This window comes from Sceloporus occidentalis, unplaced genomic scaffold, assembly GCF_023333645.1.
Source record: "Sceloporus occidentalis isolate IW3139 unplaced genomic scaffold, rSceOcc1.0.p SCAF_4, whole genome shotgun sequence".
In the NCBI taxonomy this organism is placed as follows: Eukaryota; Metazoa; Chordata; class Lepidosauria; order Squamata; family Phrynosomatidae; genus Sceloporus; species Sceloporus occidentalis.
The window spans coordinates 158,771,119-158,785,026 of record NW_028316984.1 but is presented as its reverse complement, the minus strand read 5'-3'; the positions used below and the strand labels follow the sequence as shown (position 1 = coordinate 158,785,026).

Genomic DNA, 13,908 nt, shown 5'->3' with positions numbered 1-13,908 from the left:
TTTGTGACAGAGAGTGGAATTAACAAAGGCGGGATACAGACGGGCAAAAAGGGGTGTATTCATGACGTCATGAAGGTAGAGCCTTCAGACAGGCCTTACCTGAATGCCGCCATGAACACGCCCCCCGCACGCCCCAAGCGGGAAGAAGCGGCATTAAAAAGGTGCTGCTTTTCTCCGCTTCTTTTCCGTTTGATGCGCAGCTGCGCAGCTCCGTCTAAGCTGCTGCACCGGTACGCTAGAATTGCTACGCCGCTAATTTAAGTTGCCCATTTAAAAGCTCCGAGTCAGCTGCGTCGCATAATGAGTCGGGGTCCTGGAACATGCGCAGTTTGCAGTCAGGCTTTAATTGCAGCGTCAGCTGCCATGCAGGTGTGGAAGCTGCAGCACAGCTGCAGCGCATTTTAAGACTCGTAACCCTAACCCTAACCCTAACCCTAACCCTAACCCTAGAGCAACATGTACGCATGCGCTGCTTGGAAAGTTTGGACTTTAAAGTGAGCCCCTACACACATTCCTGTGCCATTTTCACCTAACAATAAAAACCACTAAAACTGTAAATATTTACATATATACAAGGGAGGTGATGGGGGATGGCAGGGGGACAGCGGTGGCAGTGGCGACAGCTGTGGCTGTGCATTGCAGATTCAGCAGGAGCGCGGGGACCAAAGGAGAGGAGGCATCCATGATGCTGGTGACACTGGCAAAGTGCAAGAGGACAAGGATGCCAACACCAGCTGATCACCAGCTGGCAGGAGACCACCATTGTTCTTGGGCAGAGCAGGGGGAAAAGTTTTAAAGGGGCTTGGGCACTTTAAATGTGCACATAGGCTTTCTGCCGCCGCTGCTTAGCGCTGCAGCTGCGCAGCTGTGCATCCGCCAGCCGGCAAAGGAAAAAAAAAGCCCCATTTTTGGCCGCCCGTGAGGAAGCTGCCTCTCTCTTTGCAGCGTCCTCCGAGGCGGCGGTTTGGAAACTGCGGGTCAGAAACGGCCCCAGGTGAGGCGTCTTCACTGCCCCCCATGTGGAAGCCCCATCTCCTGAGCCACGCCCCCGGGGTGGGCGGTCTGGAGGCTCCGTATTCAGCAGAATACACCTCCAAGACGTCTTCCCCTGCCCGTTTGTATCCCGCCAAAGACTAGTTCCATCCCCTTTCTACTGGCTGGATCAGATTTCCACTCACAGAAGGAGCTCTTTCCAAACATGGGAGGAAGATGGTAGCTCTAAACCACTGTCTGTAGTTAGCATATTGGGAATGTGAAACTAAAATCCATTTCCTTGCTGCTTTATTTTTATTTCCATTTGACATACTCCTTATGGAAAACAGGTGTATTCTGTAAGCTTTGGGCAGCTGCTACGACAGTCATTCTCTACAGGAATAGATAATTAAGACTTTAGCTTAATGAAAACAAATGACAGCCACAAAGAAATGAATGAACTCTGACAGCTAAAGTAGATTAATGAATGGTTTGTGGTCCTTTCATCCTATGCAGTATCCCTTCTTCCCATGAAACAGATTTGAAAATGAATGTTACGGGAACATTTGTGGTTAGGAGGATTGTGTATGTACGTTTTGGGAGTTTTCTTGCACTAGTATCTTGTGACTATTATTTATTTATTTATTGTTTTTATACCCAGCTCTTTAGAAAAGCTCTCAGAGCGCCATAAAATTGTTAATTGGACAATTCCCTGCCCTCAGGCTTACAGTCAAAATGATGTGACACAAAAGAACAAGGGGATGGGAGTGGGGAAGGAGATCAAGTCCAGCTGATACTGCCAGTTTTTCTCTGCCTCTGAGGCCATGGTGGTGGCAATTGGAATGGAGGGAGGGCCCTTCTTTTTCTGGCTATAGTTACACTTACAGCCTTCTATTCCTTCACTGAACATAAGGTGGAATGCGTGGCTCCCCTCCTCACCTTGTAAGGTAGATTATCCTGAGGGGATGTGACTGGCCCAAATTCATCCCGTAAGTTTCATGACTCAGTGGGGTCTTGGAACTGTGTTCCCCAAGTTCCTGTTCAACACTAACCACTACATCACACTGACTGTAGGCCATTCAGCATTACATATGTCTTGAAACTGTGTTCCCCAAGTTTCTGTTCAACATTAATCATAGCACCATACTGGCTGTAGGTCATGCATAATTGCATATGTCCATGTCAGTGCTTCCCCTTCCTATCCCATGTTGTAGCCTCATTAAAAGTGAGGTATTTGCTGATGCACCTGAAGAGAAATGAATAGGCATTACATCTTTAGGGGTATTGATTATCAAAAATGTAGATTTCAAATCTTTGTATATGGAGGTATGGGGAGTGATGCTTGTGTATCAAAGAAAGCTTGAGCTTACAAGAAAATTCTCCAAACTCTATTCATTAGGAGAGGCAAGAATGATGGTTTCCTTTCCTAGCTTTAAATAAATGAATAAATGAGTTCTGTGGAACTCTTTGTACTGTGTAGGCTTCCATATCACTAAGATGGGATAGTTTCTTAAAATGTTTTAAAACATATAGCTGCAAATGTAAAATGTGCTTTGTATTACTATTGGGGTACCATACAATGATTGGTTGTATGCCGAGGTTGAATAATCATTAGATGGCTTTATTTTGCAGTGAGCAGAGGGAGGTGTTCATGGTTGATAATAAAGTGCCTGTGAACTCTATGGTTTACATGCGTCAAAGGGCCCTGAGTGAGCACTGCTCTCCTATGCTCTTGTAATCCCTGTGCCAACTTTCAAACCTGTGTACTTAGGGACCGCCTCCTCCCGTACAATCCTCCCCGCGCTCTCCGGTCCTCTGGGAGGAACTTACTGCAGCCTCTAAAATCTAGGCTTGCAGCGACCTCCCAGAGGGCGTTCTCTGCTGTCGCCCCCAAACTCTGGAACGACCTGCCAGATGAGATCCGTCAGATAACATCATTAGACAGCTTTAAAAAAGCGGTCAAGACGGATCTCTTCCGGCAGGCTTTTCCAGATTAACCATCCCGGCCCAGGTTCCCTGATTCCCTCATTCCTCCCGTGGCCCCATCTTAGTGATGGTTGAGGATCAACAGAGGGATATCAGGGTTTTTAGTTTTAATTACTGTTTTTATGCTAGATATTGTGTTTTTAATATGTTATACTATTTAATACTGTCTTAAGGGGGGGAGGGATAAAGGGTTTTTAATTGTCATATTTTATATTTTACTGTTGTTAACCGCCCGGATTGGTTTGCCAGAGGGCGGTATACAAATAAATATTATTATTATTATTATTATTATTATTATTATTATTACTTATATTCTTGGTGGTGGTGTAAGGCATGGATGGGCAACCATAGCCTTCCAGATTTTGTAGGATAACAACTCTCACAGTACCTCACTCTGTTGGCTAGGGTTGATGGGAGTTGTAGATTAAAATACCTGGAGTGCCATAGTTGCCTACCCTGCTATAGGTGCTTTCCAGAAGAAAAAGTATACATGTGTTCTAGTGATGCTTCCTTCATTCTTGTGATGTAAAACCTCTGAACCACAAAAGTAACCAGTTGTCCTAAAAGTGTCCTACAAGGCCACACCCTGTATCTTTGACAAGGGCAACAATGGAGTGTAGGATATAAAGAGAGGTATAGTGTAAATAAATTACTCATGTTTAGTGTGCCAGATGGTGAGGAATCTTTATTATAATGCAATAAAGGTAACACAGCTTACTTGGAGGTTTATGGCAAGTGATTTTTTTTTCTAGGAGTATGCAAGACTGGGTTCTGAAGGTTTGACAAGAGGAGCTTGCCACTGACCATCTTACATTAATACTTTACACATTTTTATATAAAAAATACAAATGGTTATGAAGTACAATGGCTCTGGAACAGCAAATGAAGATGAAAAAACAGAAATGATGAACAGGCATTCTGTAGAAAAGAAACAGCATTCCTGATATATGGGGCTAGGGAGTGCATTCTGTTTCTAAATTCCTTTATTTTTCTTTCATCTGTCATGCCTCTAAATATAATTGGTCTTTGAGAAACTGTTCTATCTTATATCTCATTGACAATCGCACATAGTTTCTTATTCCAATAATGGTACCAGAGAGGGAAAAATATTCTGCTCTTACAGCTGCGTTCAGTGTATTTGTTCATTGCACACTTTCTCCAGAAAATACATTTATTTTCAGTTTACACTTAGGGTAAAATCCAAATCCCACTGGAAGGCAGGATGAGGCAACATAAGAAGTGGTGTGAATACTGCATTCCTGATAGAGATGGTGTTGGAAGTATACTGGCTCACCAGGGGGAATCTCAATCAAAACAAGTGGTTCTGCAGAGCTTGGGCTGTAAATCCCAGAATCCCCTAGAGAGTACACTGGGGGATTATGTGAAGTGTAGTCCCCAAAATGTAACTTTTCCAAAGCTCTTGTTTCATGACAACAGTTACCTCTGGGAGACCAGCTGAAAATAAGCTTTGGCAAAGACATGGAAATGTCCTGTTCCAACTCCATTCCTTTTCTCCAACGCACTCACAGAAGCTATATAGTCCTGTATTAGTGAGAAAGATTGGCTTAGTTACTTCCTTCAAATTGGAAGGAAGAAGGAAAAACTGTTCTTCACCTGCATTATTTACAACAAAATTATTATTTAAGTATTTATTTTAAATATTTCTGTATCACTTCCCAGCCTACAATGGCACCCAAGGCAATGAAGAAATAAAAGTTAATTAAAAACAATACAAAATGGCATGGCAATAGCTATGACATGTCTTTACCAGCAAATGTCTCCTCTGTTGTCCTCCTCCCCAGTGTAAATATACTGTAGGATTCTCTATAGTTTTCCCCTTCTGCCTGATTTTTTACAAATCAAAGTGGAAAACAACACATTTTATCATAGTTAGTAAACCAATAAGTTCTATCTAGGTATATGAGAGCTGACATGCAGTAGTGGCTTGAGCGTGGGACTAGAATTCCATGAGGCCAGGGTCTGAATCTTGATCAGCCATGGAAACCTGCTGGGTGAATCTGAGCAACTCACACTCTGAGCCTTAAAGGAATGCAACAGCAAAGCTCCTGTAAACTGATCCTGCCAAGAAAATACTGTGGTAGGTTTGCCTAATGGTTGACCATTAGTTGGAAACAGTTTAAAGGCCAGCAGTAGCAACAACAAAAACAAAAACAACAACATATATAACATAAACATTCACTTTCTGTCTCTTTTTAAGCTGCATGGAGGAATTCTCCGAATATTCCCAGAGGGCAAGTCTTATGTAGCGGATATCGAACCCATATTTGACAGATTACTTTTTTTCTGGTCAGATCGAAGAAACCCACATGAAGTGCAACCTTCCTATGCAACAAGGTAAGGGAAATGTGGTTGGTTGGTTGGTTGGTTGGTTCTTTTATTGTATGTGCATGAAAAAATGAGTGGATTGATTTGTATGTACATAAGATCCCAGGCCAGCCATATATATCTGTTAAATGACTGTAGATAACAAATTTGAGAAAGATTTCAGGTAGCAGATCTTCTAGAGACTTGAAAAATTGTTGCCAGTCTGACCAGATGAAATTAAACTATACAGTCCAATATTCTGGTCAAGTAATTTTAGTCAGCGGCACAACATAGAAATATTATTTTTTTGGACTAAATTTTGTAATGACACCTTATTTCTGAAGAAAAAACTCTCAGGGTTTTCACATTTAGGTGTTAAAAACACACTTCAAAAGTAAGCTATCATAGAATAATATTGACTGTCTACTGATTGGCATTCACTATTCTCATGTAAATGATATGCATTTGCATAGCTTTGTGTAAAGTGGGTTGCAAATTAATGTTGGCCTGCTGGCTAGACATATGTTTCCATTGTGGTTCTGGATGCTGAACATGTTGTCCATTACTATTCAAGAAAGCACCTTGTGTTGAATGATTTTTGTAGCTAACCATGGCCTGGTACATGAAAACAGGCAGTAATTTAATCAAGGGTGAGAAACCTCCTGTTTCAAATGTTTGGGCTGGCAAGTACCACCTAATGCTGTACTTTACCAGTGGCCATGTTGATTGAGCTGATGGGAGTTGCAATCCAAAACATCTGGCACATCAATAAGGTAGCTTCTAATTCTACCCTATATCCATATAGCAAATCATGAACAGTGGCTTTCCATGGAAATCCAGAGATGTTCTGTTTGTCATCAGAAAGAATGCAACATGCTTATACTGCTGAGTTGAGTCTTAAGTGTGTATGCCATATCTGCACCAGTGTGCAGATTACTCATGTGGTTACTCTCACTCTGATCAGGCTATGAATAAAGATTTCTGACCATGTGGCTATTTGGATGGCATGTTTATATAACAATATGAATGTACCACCTGACCCTTTGGAAAGTTTAGTCTACCAATTGCCTATAGCTGGTTGTCTTCATGCTTGAAAATATAGCCATGTAATGCCTAGCAACAATTTAGGTAAAGTTGCAGTGTGCTGTGTTAATCTCTGGAGGTGCCTATAACTGGAGAGAAATGAAGGCATAAACCCCAGCTATATTTGCCTGCCTGTTTATACCTGCGTGCATTGCATGTAGATGAACAGAGTTATGATGTGCATGCTGAGACTGTCACCTACTGACCAATTTGGTTGTTTAGTAATATATTTCATAAGGCAGCAGTAAATCACTCTTTCTAGAGCAAAGTCTAGTATTCTGCTCTCATTTGAGGAGCATTCAAAGGTGTATTTCACTTTCCTTTCTTTCACAGATATGCAATGACTGTGTGGTATTTTGATGCTGAAGAAAGAGCAGAAGCCAAAAAGAAATTCAGGAATTTAGTTGGTATGATAATTTTGTTTACAATATCATTACATTTATGTAGCCACCATTTGCCACATTGAGAGAACAAGGGCTCTGCAAAACTAAATTATGCAGGCAAAGGACCTATGGCCTAATCCTGGATTGCAATCCACATGTGAAAACAGGTTTCTGCAGTCAGATACGCTGTGCTAAATATGCAACAGCCCGCATCAAGCAATTGGGTAGTACTTAAGAATGCCACACCTTCACTCCACACAGACTCCCTATACTATAGCTCTCTGCACTCTTTCAGTCTTCAGAACCAGTAGCATGCATACAACCTTCTGCTGTGCCTGCAGTTCTTTTGATGGGATAGTGTTCATTACATAATTCAAATAATATCACTTCTTTATAAATAAGATCCAAAATACACTTTACACTTTACAATGAGCACTTGACTTTTGCTGGGCAAGGTAATTAGCATTTGAACATTCAGAGATCTTGATAGTAATATTGACCCACACAGCAACACAAAAGCATTCTTTTTCAGATATATTCTCCTGTTCCTTCAACAACCCATGTTGCACATAGGAGGAAGAAGAATTCAGTGCTAAAATCATGCATGTGGAATTGAAGGGGGTACTAAGCTACTCAACATAGGTTTTAAAGGTGTCCACCAGGTCCCCCTTAAACAGGACAGCAGTGTCCTTGTTTTTACGGTGGGGAGGCTCAACATTGGTAGGCAGGTTATTATAAATTTTGATAACTTACAGGTATTTTTTACAACACAGTGGAAACACAATCCATTGTGCTGAAGCAATCATCAGTGCCACCACCATCATCATTCAACTGAAGGTGGTAATAATCTGAATATGTAAAAGCAGGAGCAAAATAATGTTCATTTTAGTACACTTTTCACTGATAATTTCTAAGCGTGTTCAAATACACTATAATGTTTTGATGATCCAATCTTGCCTATTCATTTCAGCAGGGACCTCACCTCCTCAGACTAGTTTCAGAGGGGGCTTGATTCCCCACCACCACCACCATCCTGTTTCAGGGTCCATGCAAGTTCTCAAAGGCCAAATCCAGACATAAAAATAAATATAAACAAAAAGGACACACAATGCAGCTCTAAAAACGTGTCTCAGAGGCCACTGCCAGGTTTTTGCACTTCAAACAATAGCCAAATCTAGGCATAAAAACTAAGTTCAGGACAGCAAGCCAACCAATACAATACAATACAATACAATACAGAATGACTGAACAAGAACTGTGTGACTTTCTCTCAGTTAATACAAGCCCCCAAGCCAACCTGTTAAAGAAATGTTTTCCAAGAAGCAGCCATAGAAGCAAAAAAACTAGTAACAATTTTTTTAAGGATGGGAAAGAACTCATTGCCTTGAGCAACTGTAGTAGGTTTTTTTAACAAAGTAAAATATCAGAAAGAAGAGGAGAACATTAAAGTTGAGGGGAGGATTAGTTTTTAGATCTGGAATCCTGGTTTACATAAACTAATGTATCTGTGAGTCTGACTAGTGTTTGTTGCCTCTGGCCTGCACACAATTGTTAATGTTTTAACTGTTCTCCTGAACATCCTCCTAATGGTCAAAATAAAAGAAAACAACGTTTCTCGCTCTCAATGTTAATGTTGTTCTACCAAGCTCTTCTCAAGAATTGTGCTCCTTGTTTAAGTGCTCCCTTTCAGAAAAAGGCCACTGGATTTGCTTTGCTCCAGCTATACCCAAGCAAAATCCTTTTGAAATATAAGGACCCCAGCTCTGTTTTTCAAAGACATCTCAATCAGGTCAGGATGGAGAGGTGATAAATCTCTGTCTAGATGTAGCCATAGGAATATTGAAGGCTAATAAAATGAAACACCCTCCACCTTTGTCTGTCCTGAAAGCTTCACTTCTCCATGTACTATGATTAAGAGAAGTGCGCTATGTAGGAGGGTGTTCCAAAGTTGAGGCAAAGAACGTCCTCATTCTCTGTGGTGTTGCCTCAACTTTGGAATGTACTCCTGAAAGTGATGCACTAAGTGCCCATTCTGTATTCTTTTCAGCACCTAATTAAATTGCTTCAGTTTGAGGAGAATGTTGAAATGAATTAAATTCACAATCTAAATTGATTTAAATTTCTCGGTGCTAGTTGTTTTTTAACCCTCTGTTGTGTCATAGACATTATTTAAATAATTAAAAAACACACAAATAATCAAGCATAGATTATACCAAAGATTTAGACTTATTAATATTGTATAGGTCTTCCCCCAGTCCTTTTTGGACTTTAACCTTGTCTTTCATTTTTCATTGCAGATGCAGGGAAGACAGATGCAGTTCTCAATGAAGACTAAGTTTACTCAATGCATTTTATTCAAGGATGAATTGGAGACTGTTTGCAAGCAATAAGATCCAAAGGCAACATGGCCTTTTTCCTATGATTATTGGACACTCTTTTTACTTGCAGAAATGCACTATTTTTGACACTGTCTTGTATTTGCATATTACAGCAATGGTACTCATGGCAGCTTCGTATTACACACCTCTTTGGCATAAAGCACCCCTCTTTTCTACTTGCCTTTAACTGAAGAAATACCACCCAGGGTTTTAAAAAATGAAGAATATCACCAACCTTCCCACTAATGTCAAGATCAAGTTGGCAATACTGGTAATAAAGATACTAAACATTCAAAACAGACGGGGGAAACTTGAGTCTTATTTGCACTTTATTTATCTTGTATTTTTCAATGGGATGGAGCGTTTACAGAGGATCCTCTGTGGCAGACTACAGATGGGCAACTCAAACAATCAAAGATACAAAACAGAGCAAGACATTTGTCAAGAGCCAAGGTCGTTATGCTCAACTTGGGGCCTTTTATGGACTGCCTTGTCATTTTCCTGCATAGACTGTTGGTTGTGCTGGCTTATATCATTAATTGAGAGAGAGAGCGAGAGAGAAGGATAAGCTTCCAATTTGCCATACAATTGCCTGGATTTTATCCATGTTGCTAAAAGTAAGCAGCAGTGGCGGTTCCATAACTTTGCCTTTTAGAGCCCCAGAACAGAGGTAAAGGCAGTTGTGCAGCTGTCTACTGTTTTGTGAAAAAGCATTTTCTTTTCTGAATTGTGATGGATATTTGTATGACTTTCCAATCTTTTTTTAAAAAGGCCTTCATTGTATAACCCCCCCCCAACCCTTATCCAAATTTGTAAACCTTTTTAAAAAGTTGAAGACAAGCTAAATGCATGTATGCCAAGAACTCATTTTGCCAAGTATATTTTTCCTTTTTATTTCTAAAATTGATCTTCCACCTGCCACAATTTGTCTGAGAGTAATAGAACTCTGGAAGTCGGGTGCATGTTTTTTTAGACTTGGCAAATACGTATTTGTTATGGTGGACAGTTTGATAATGCAAAGCTATTAGGTTTAGTTCAGACCTGTGATTAACATGGCAGCAAGCCCCATTGACACAATCACAAGCCCCATTGACACAATCACATTTCAAAGGAGATACAGATAGGGTGGCACTTTTATATTTCTGATCTGATGTCAGTAGGGCTTGGACTGTACAGCAGTTGCAAATCTAATCACTCTTTGTGAATCTATGAGAAAGTGTGTTGAGTACTGCAGCCTTATAGTTCAGTCATAAGAATAGTTGTGCCAGCATACATGTATGTGTTGGATGGATATACCTATGCAATACCATAAAGCATCACCTTGCAGGAAGACACACTATGAAATGGTTTTGGAATGTGGTTCATAGTCTCTGTACTGCCACATCAGAGCCCCACTGCAGGTTGGGTGACTGTGTAGATTAATTTTGATATATATTTAAACTGAGTAGGGAGAAATTGCTCAGTCCCACATGTTACGTTACTACAGGTAAATATTTCCTTCCTTAATTTGAGCCATGAGTTACACAGATACAGGGTTAATAAAGATCAAGCAGATATTTTCTCACCCTAATTTTACTTTTTAAAAGACAAAAGATCTTCAGTGAGTAAATTTTCTCTGCTGCTTTACTCAATAAACAACAGAACATTGGATGTTCAGCATTTAGCATGGATCATGCTTAGAATGGGAGATCCAACAGTCGTTCTACAAAAATATTCTTGATTTCAGGAAGGAAAACTAATGTAAACATACTGTCAGGGTAAATTCTCTGTCTTAACTGATATCTCTAGTGATGTTATGAACACTGAATCAGAGATTCTGTTTGTTCTTCCATGTGTGTATTTATATATATTCTCTTCCATGTTCCATATCCTCTCAGTAACATAATTGACTCCGGCAACTCTCATTTTCCTTTTTCATATTAACCAACCTCTTCTTCAGCCAATTCATTTCCTGCTGTTCTCCTTTATGAAGGAATGGAAGTTATTATATCACCTTATTTCTAGACAAGCCAGTTGCTTGTCCCAGAACAGAAACCAGTGAACGAGACAAATACTGAGGCATTGTCCAGCCTAACCTATTTCTGCTGGGTAATATTTCAGACACTTAGCAATGCAGCATGTAAAAGCAACACATTTTATAACAAAATAGCAATTGTTTGTACTGGAAAAGAAGCTACTCCTATTGGCCAATTTGATGTCTGATTTATAAGATATTTCTGAATTATTCAATTTCTTCTCAAATTTCCCATTGAAGGCTCCTATTTGATCACATGGCTTTACACATTTGGGTGAGATTGCTGTGTGACCTCTGTATATAGCTCCTGTTTCATTTCAAGAAGAAGTGATCAGCTCAGACTAGATGCTGTGGATATAGCATATACATCAATGCATTCCATTTGTTTTAGTGAGTGATCAGACTCCCCACTCTACCCATTCTGTGGGCAACACAGCTTACTGTTAGTGAAGGGGGTGGGCTGGCCATGGAAAGTTGAAAAGGTCCTCTTTTGCTTCCCATCAGAACAGTATTAGCTCCACCAAAGAGCTTTCTGGAAATGGAAGAAAGGCAGGGTTAGTAATAGCTTGACATGTGCCATCACTTATACCTGTGGCAAAATAAGTGTTACTTTTTGGACTATACATTCCAGAATCCACCAGCTAGCCTGTCAACTTGCAGGGAAAATTAACTTTTCAAAGCTATGGGAGATGCACTTCTCCCACTTTTTCCTGCAGTCAGACAGAATTGAATGTAACCCTCCTCTTTTTCTTTCTTTCTTTTTTTTTAAAAGACGAAATAGTGGAAACTGGTAGAGGAAGATTTCATCTCAGTAACTGCATGTCTTGTCAGGGAGGTTACTACACATTTTCAGTGATTGGCTGACATATTTCATGTAATATATGTTGCTTCCTTTTCATTTTTCTGCAACAGCTGGCCTTACCAGTCTTACTAGATATGAAAACCTGGTCCATCTGGAGCATCTGAGAACATGAAAAATCTGTGCGCTCACTAGGAGGATGTAGCTCTAAAGGGGGCGAAATATCTGAATATTTTATTGAAGCATCTTTTTCCAAAATTTGTGATGCTTCCAAGATTGAGTAAAGAACGGGTTAAGCATCTGAAATGGTTCGAAGTCCAGTTTCAATTAGTTTCAGAACTGAAAACAGTGGTAATAGAGCTCCAAAGAAATGATGACAAGAAGAAGAGGAGATTACCCCATTTGGGCTCTTATTTTTTGGCATTGTTCTTGTTACCAACAGAGGATGCCTGCAGGAGATTGAAACTGGGCAGAGGGTTGGAAGCAAAAGCATAAAATAGTTTCTGTGCATGTAGTGTTAACAAAATAGGCTTACCATATTATGCAAAGCAAAATAGGACATGTTTATTCACTGACTATTGCAAGTCACTGATCACTGATGATTCTTACTTTAAATACCCCTCCTATATAAACTGGGATAATAGCTTTTAGAAATATTCCTAATCTTCATTGTATTTAAATAACACATTTTGCTTTCTCTTTCATATCTGCCTGAACAGAAACTTTAGCTCTGAAAAACAGGACAGCTCTGGGAAAAGATGACATAACCCTAAATAAAATATGATTTCTAGACACTTGAATTTTTACCTCAGATCTCCCTCACCACATTCTCAAATTGTCCAAATATGGGCCTGAATTCTATTAGTAAATCCTATATAGAATAAACTCATTCAATCAATTGTTGATTGATGAATAAGTAGATAGACAGATACTCTAGCTGGAATTAGCAATAGGATTCAGGCCATGTTAATCTAGAGTTATCTGGAGTAGCAATATAATACTTTCTGTCCAAAAAAGAAACATCATTGCATGTAAGCTATGGTATTAAGTCCATAGTCTTGCAATCTTCATTGGTTGCTCAAATAGTAAACTCAAAAGAATATAGCCCAATTATTATCTATCTAAACGAGATTTCTTTACACATGAAACACATATTACACCTTTATCAAAACAAATTATGTTAACTGTGGCATAATTGTTGGACAAAAGGGCACTATTCTTTGTGTTAACCTATTTGTATAAAAAGTCTTTTTTATTTTAAAATCTGAGTGCAATCTTAGAGGTTTGATGGACTGAAGAATCTCAAATGCCCTTCATTGTTTCCTTTCTTCCTGTGAACAGCAACTTCAGAAATTCTACCTTCCTTTTTTAATCCCATAACAATGTCCCATTCACACCCATTGATGAGATAGTACGGTGTAACTTTTCAGAGTAATTCATTCTAGTGCAGCCTGCATATGAAGTGCATCTATTTGCTGGCGAATCTCTCTTTGGATTTCTTCTATGATTTACTCCCCAAAGAAGCTTTCTGGGAGTACGTTTTGGACATACCTTTTGCCAGGTTGCATGCTGGTCATTGTTGCTGGCAGATGGGCTGGATACTGATCCATACTGTGGTATTTTGCCCTCCAAACCACACCTTGTGTTTTATTTTAATGTTTTTTTTTAAAAAAATGTGGCATGAAATAAAAATGTTGCAGCAGTCAATAAAACACTGGGTTACATCATATTCTATACTGGCTTGATAATTCTCTTCAATGTTGTGTCTACTGAGAAGCTGGGGGTATACCTGAATTTATAATGCTGGGAATTTCTGTTGTTTACATGGGCCAAATAAAATAGTCTCACCTAGTTTTCACAGCCAGCTCCAAACAATATATGGGACAATTGGGGTCAAATTGGGGCCTTTTCATTGCCTCAGGGCTTTAATCCTGAGGGGGGAAAAGGGGGGAATTTTTTTTCTAGTTT

General features: G+C 39.7%; 1 protein-coding gene across 2 annotated transcripts in view; it reads left to right on the top strand.

The window, feature by feature from the left end:
* Positions 1 to 13,646, top strand: part of LOC149314899 (prolyl hydroxylase EGLN3) — a 50,432-nt gene extending 36,786 nt beyond the window's left edge. For both annotated transcript variants that reach the window (XM_089522092.1, XM_089522093.1), the window contains exons 3-5: positions 5,177 to 5,313; positions 6,700 to 6,773; positions 9,047 to 13,646. In XM_089522092.1, the coding sequence (XP_089378218.1) occupies positions 5,177 to 5,313; positions 6,700 to 6,773; positions 9,047 to 9,084 (249 nt within the window). In that variant the 3' untranslated portion in view covers positions 9,085 to 13,646. The remainder of the gene's footprint in view (positions 1 to 5,176; positions 5,314 to 6,699; positions 6,774 to 9,046) is intronic.
* Positions 13,647 to 13,908: the final 262 nt, after the last annotated feature.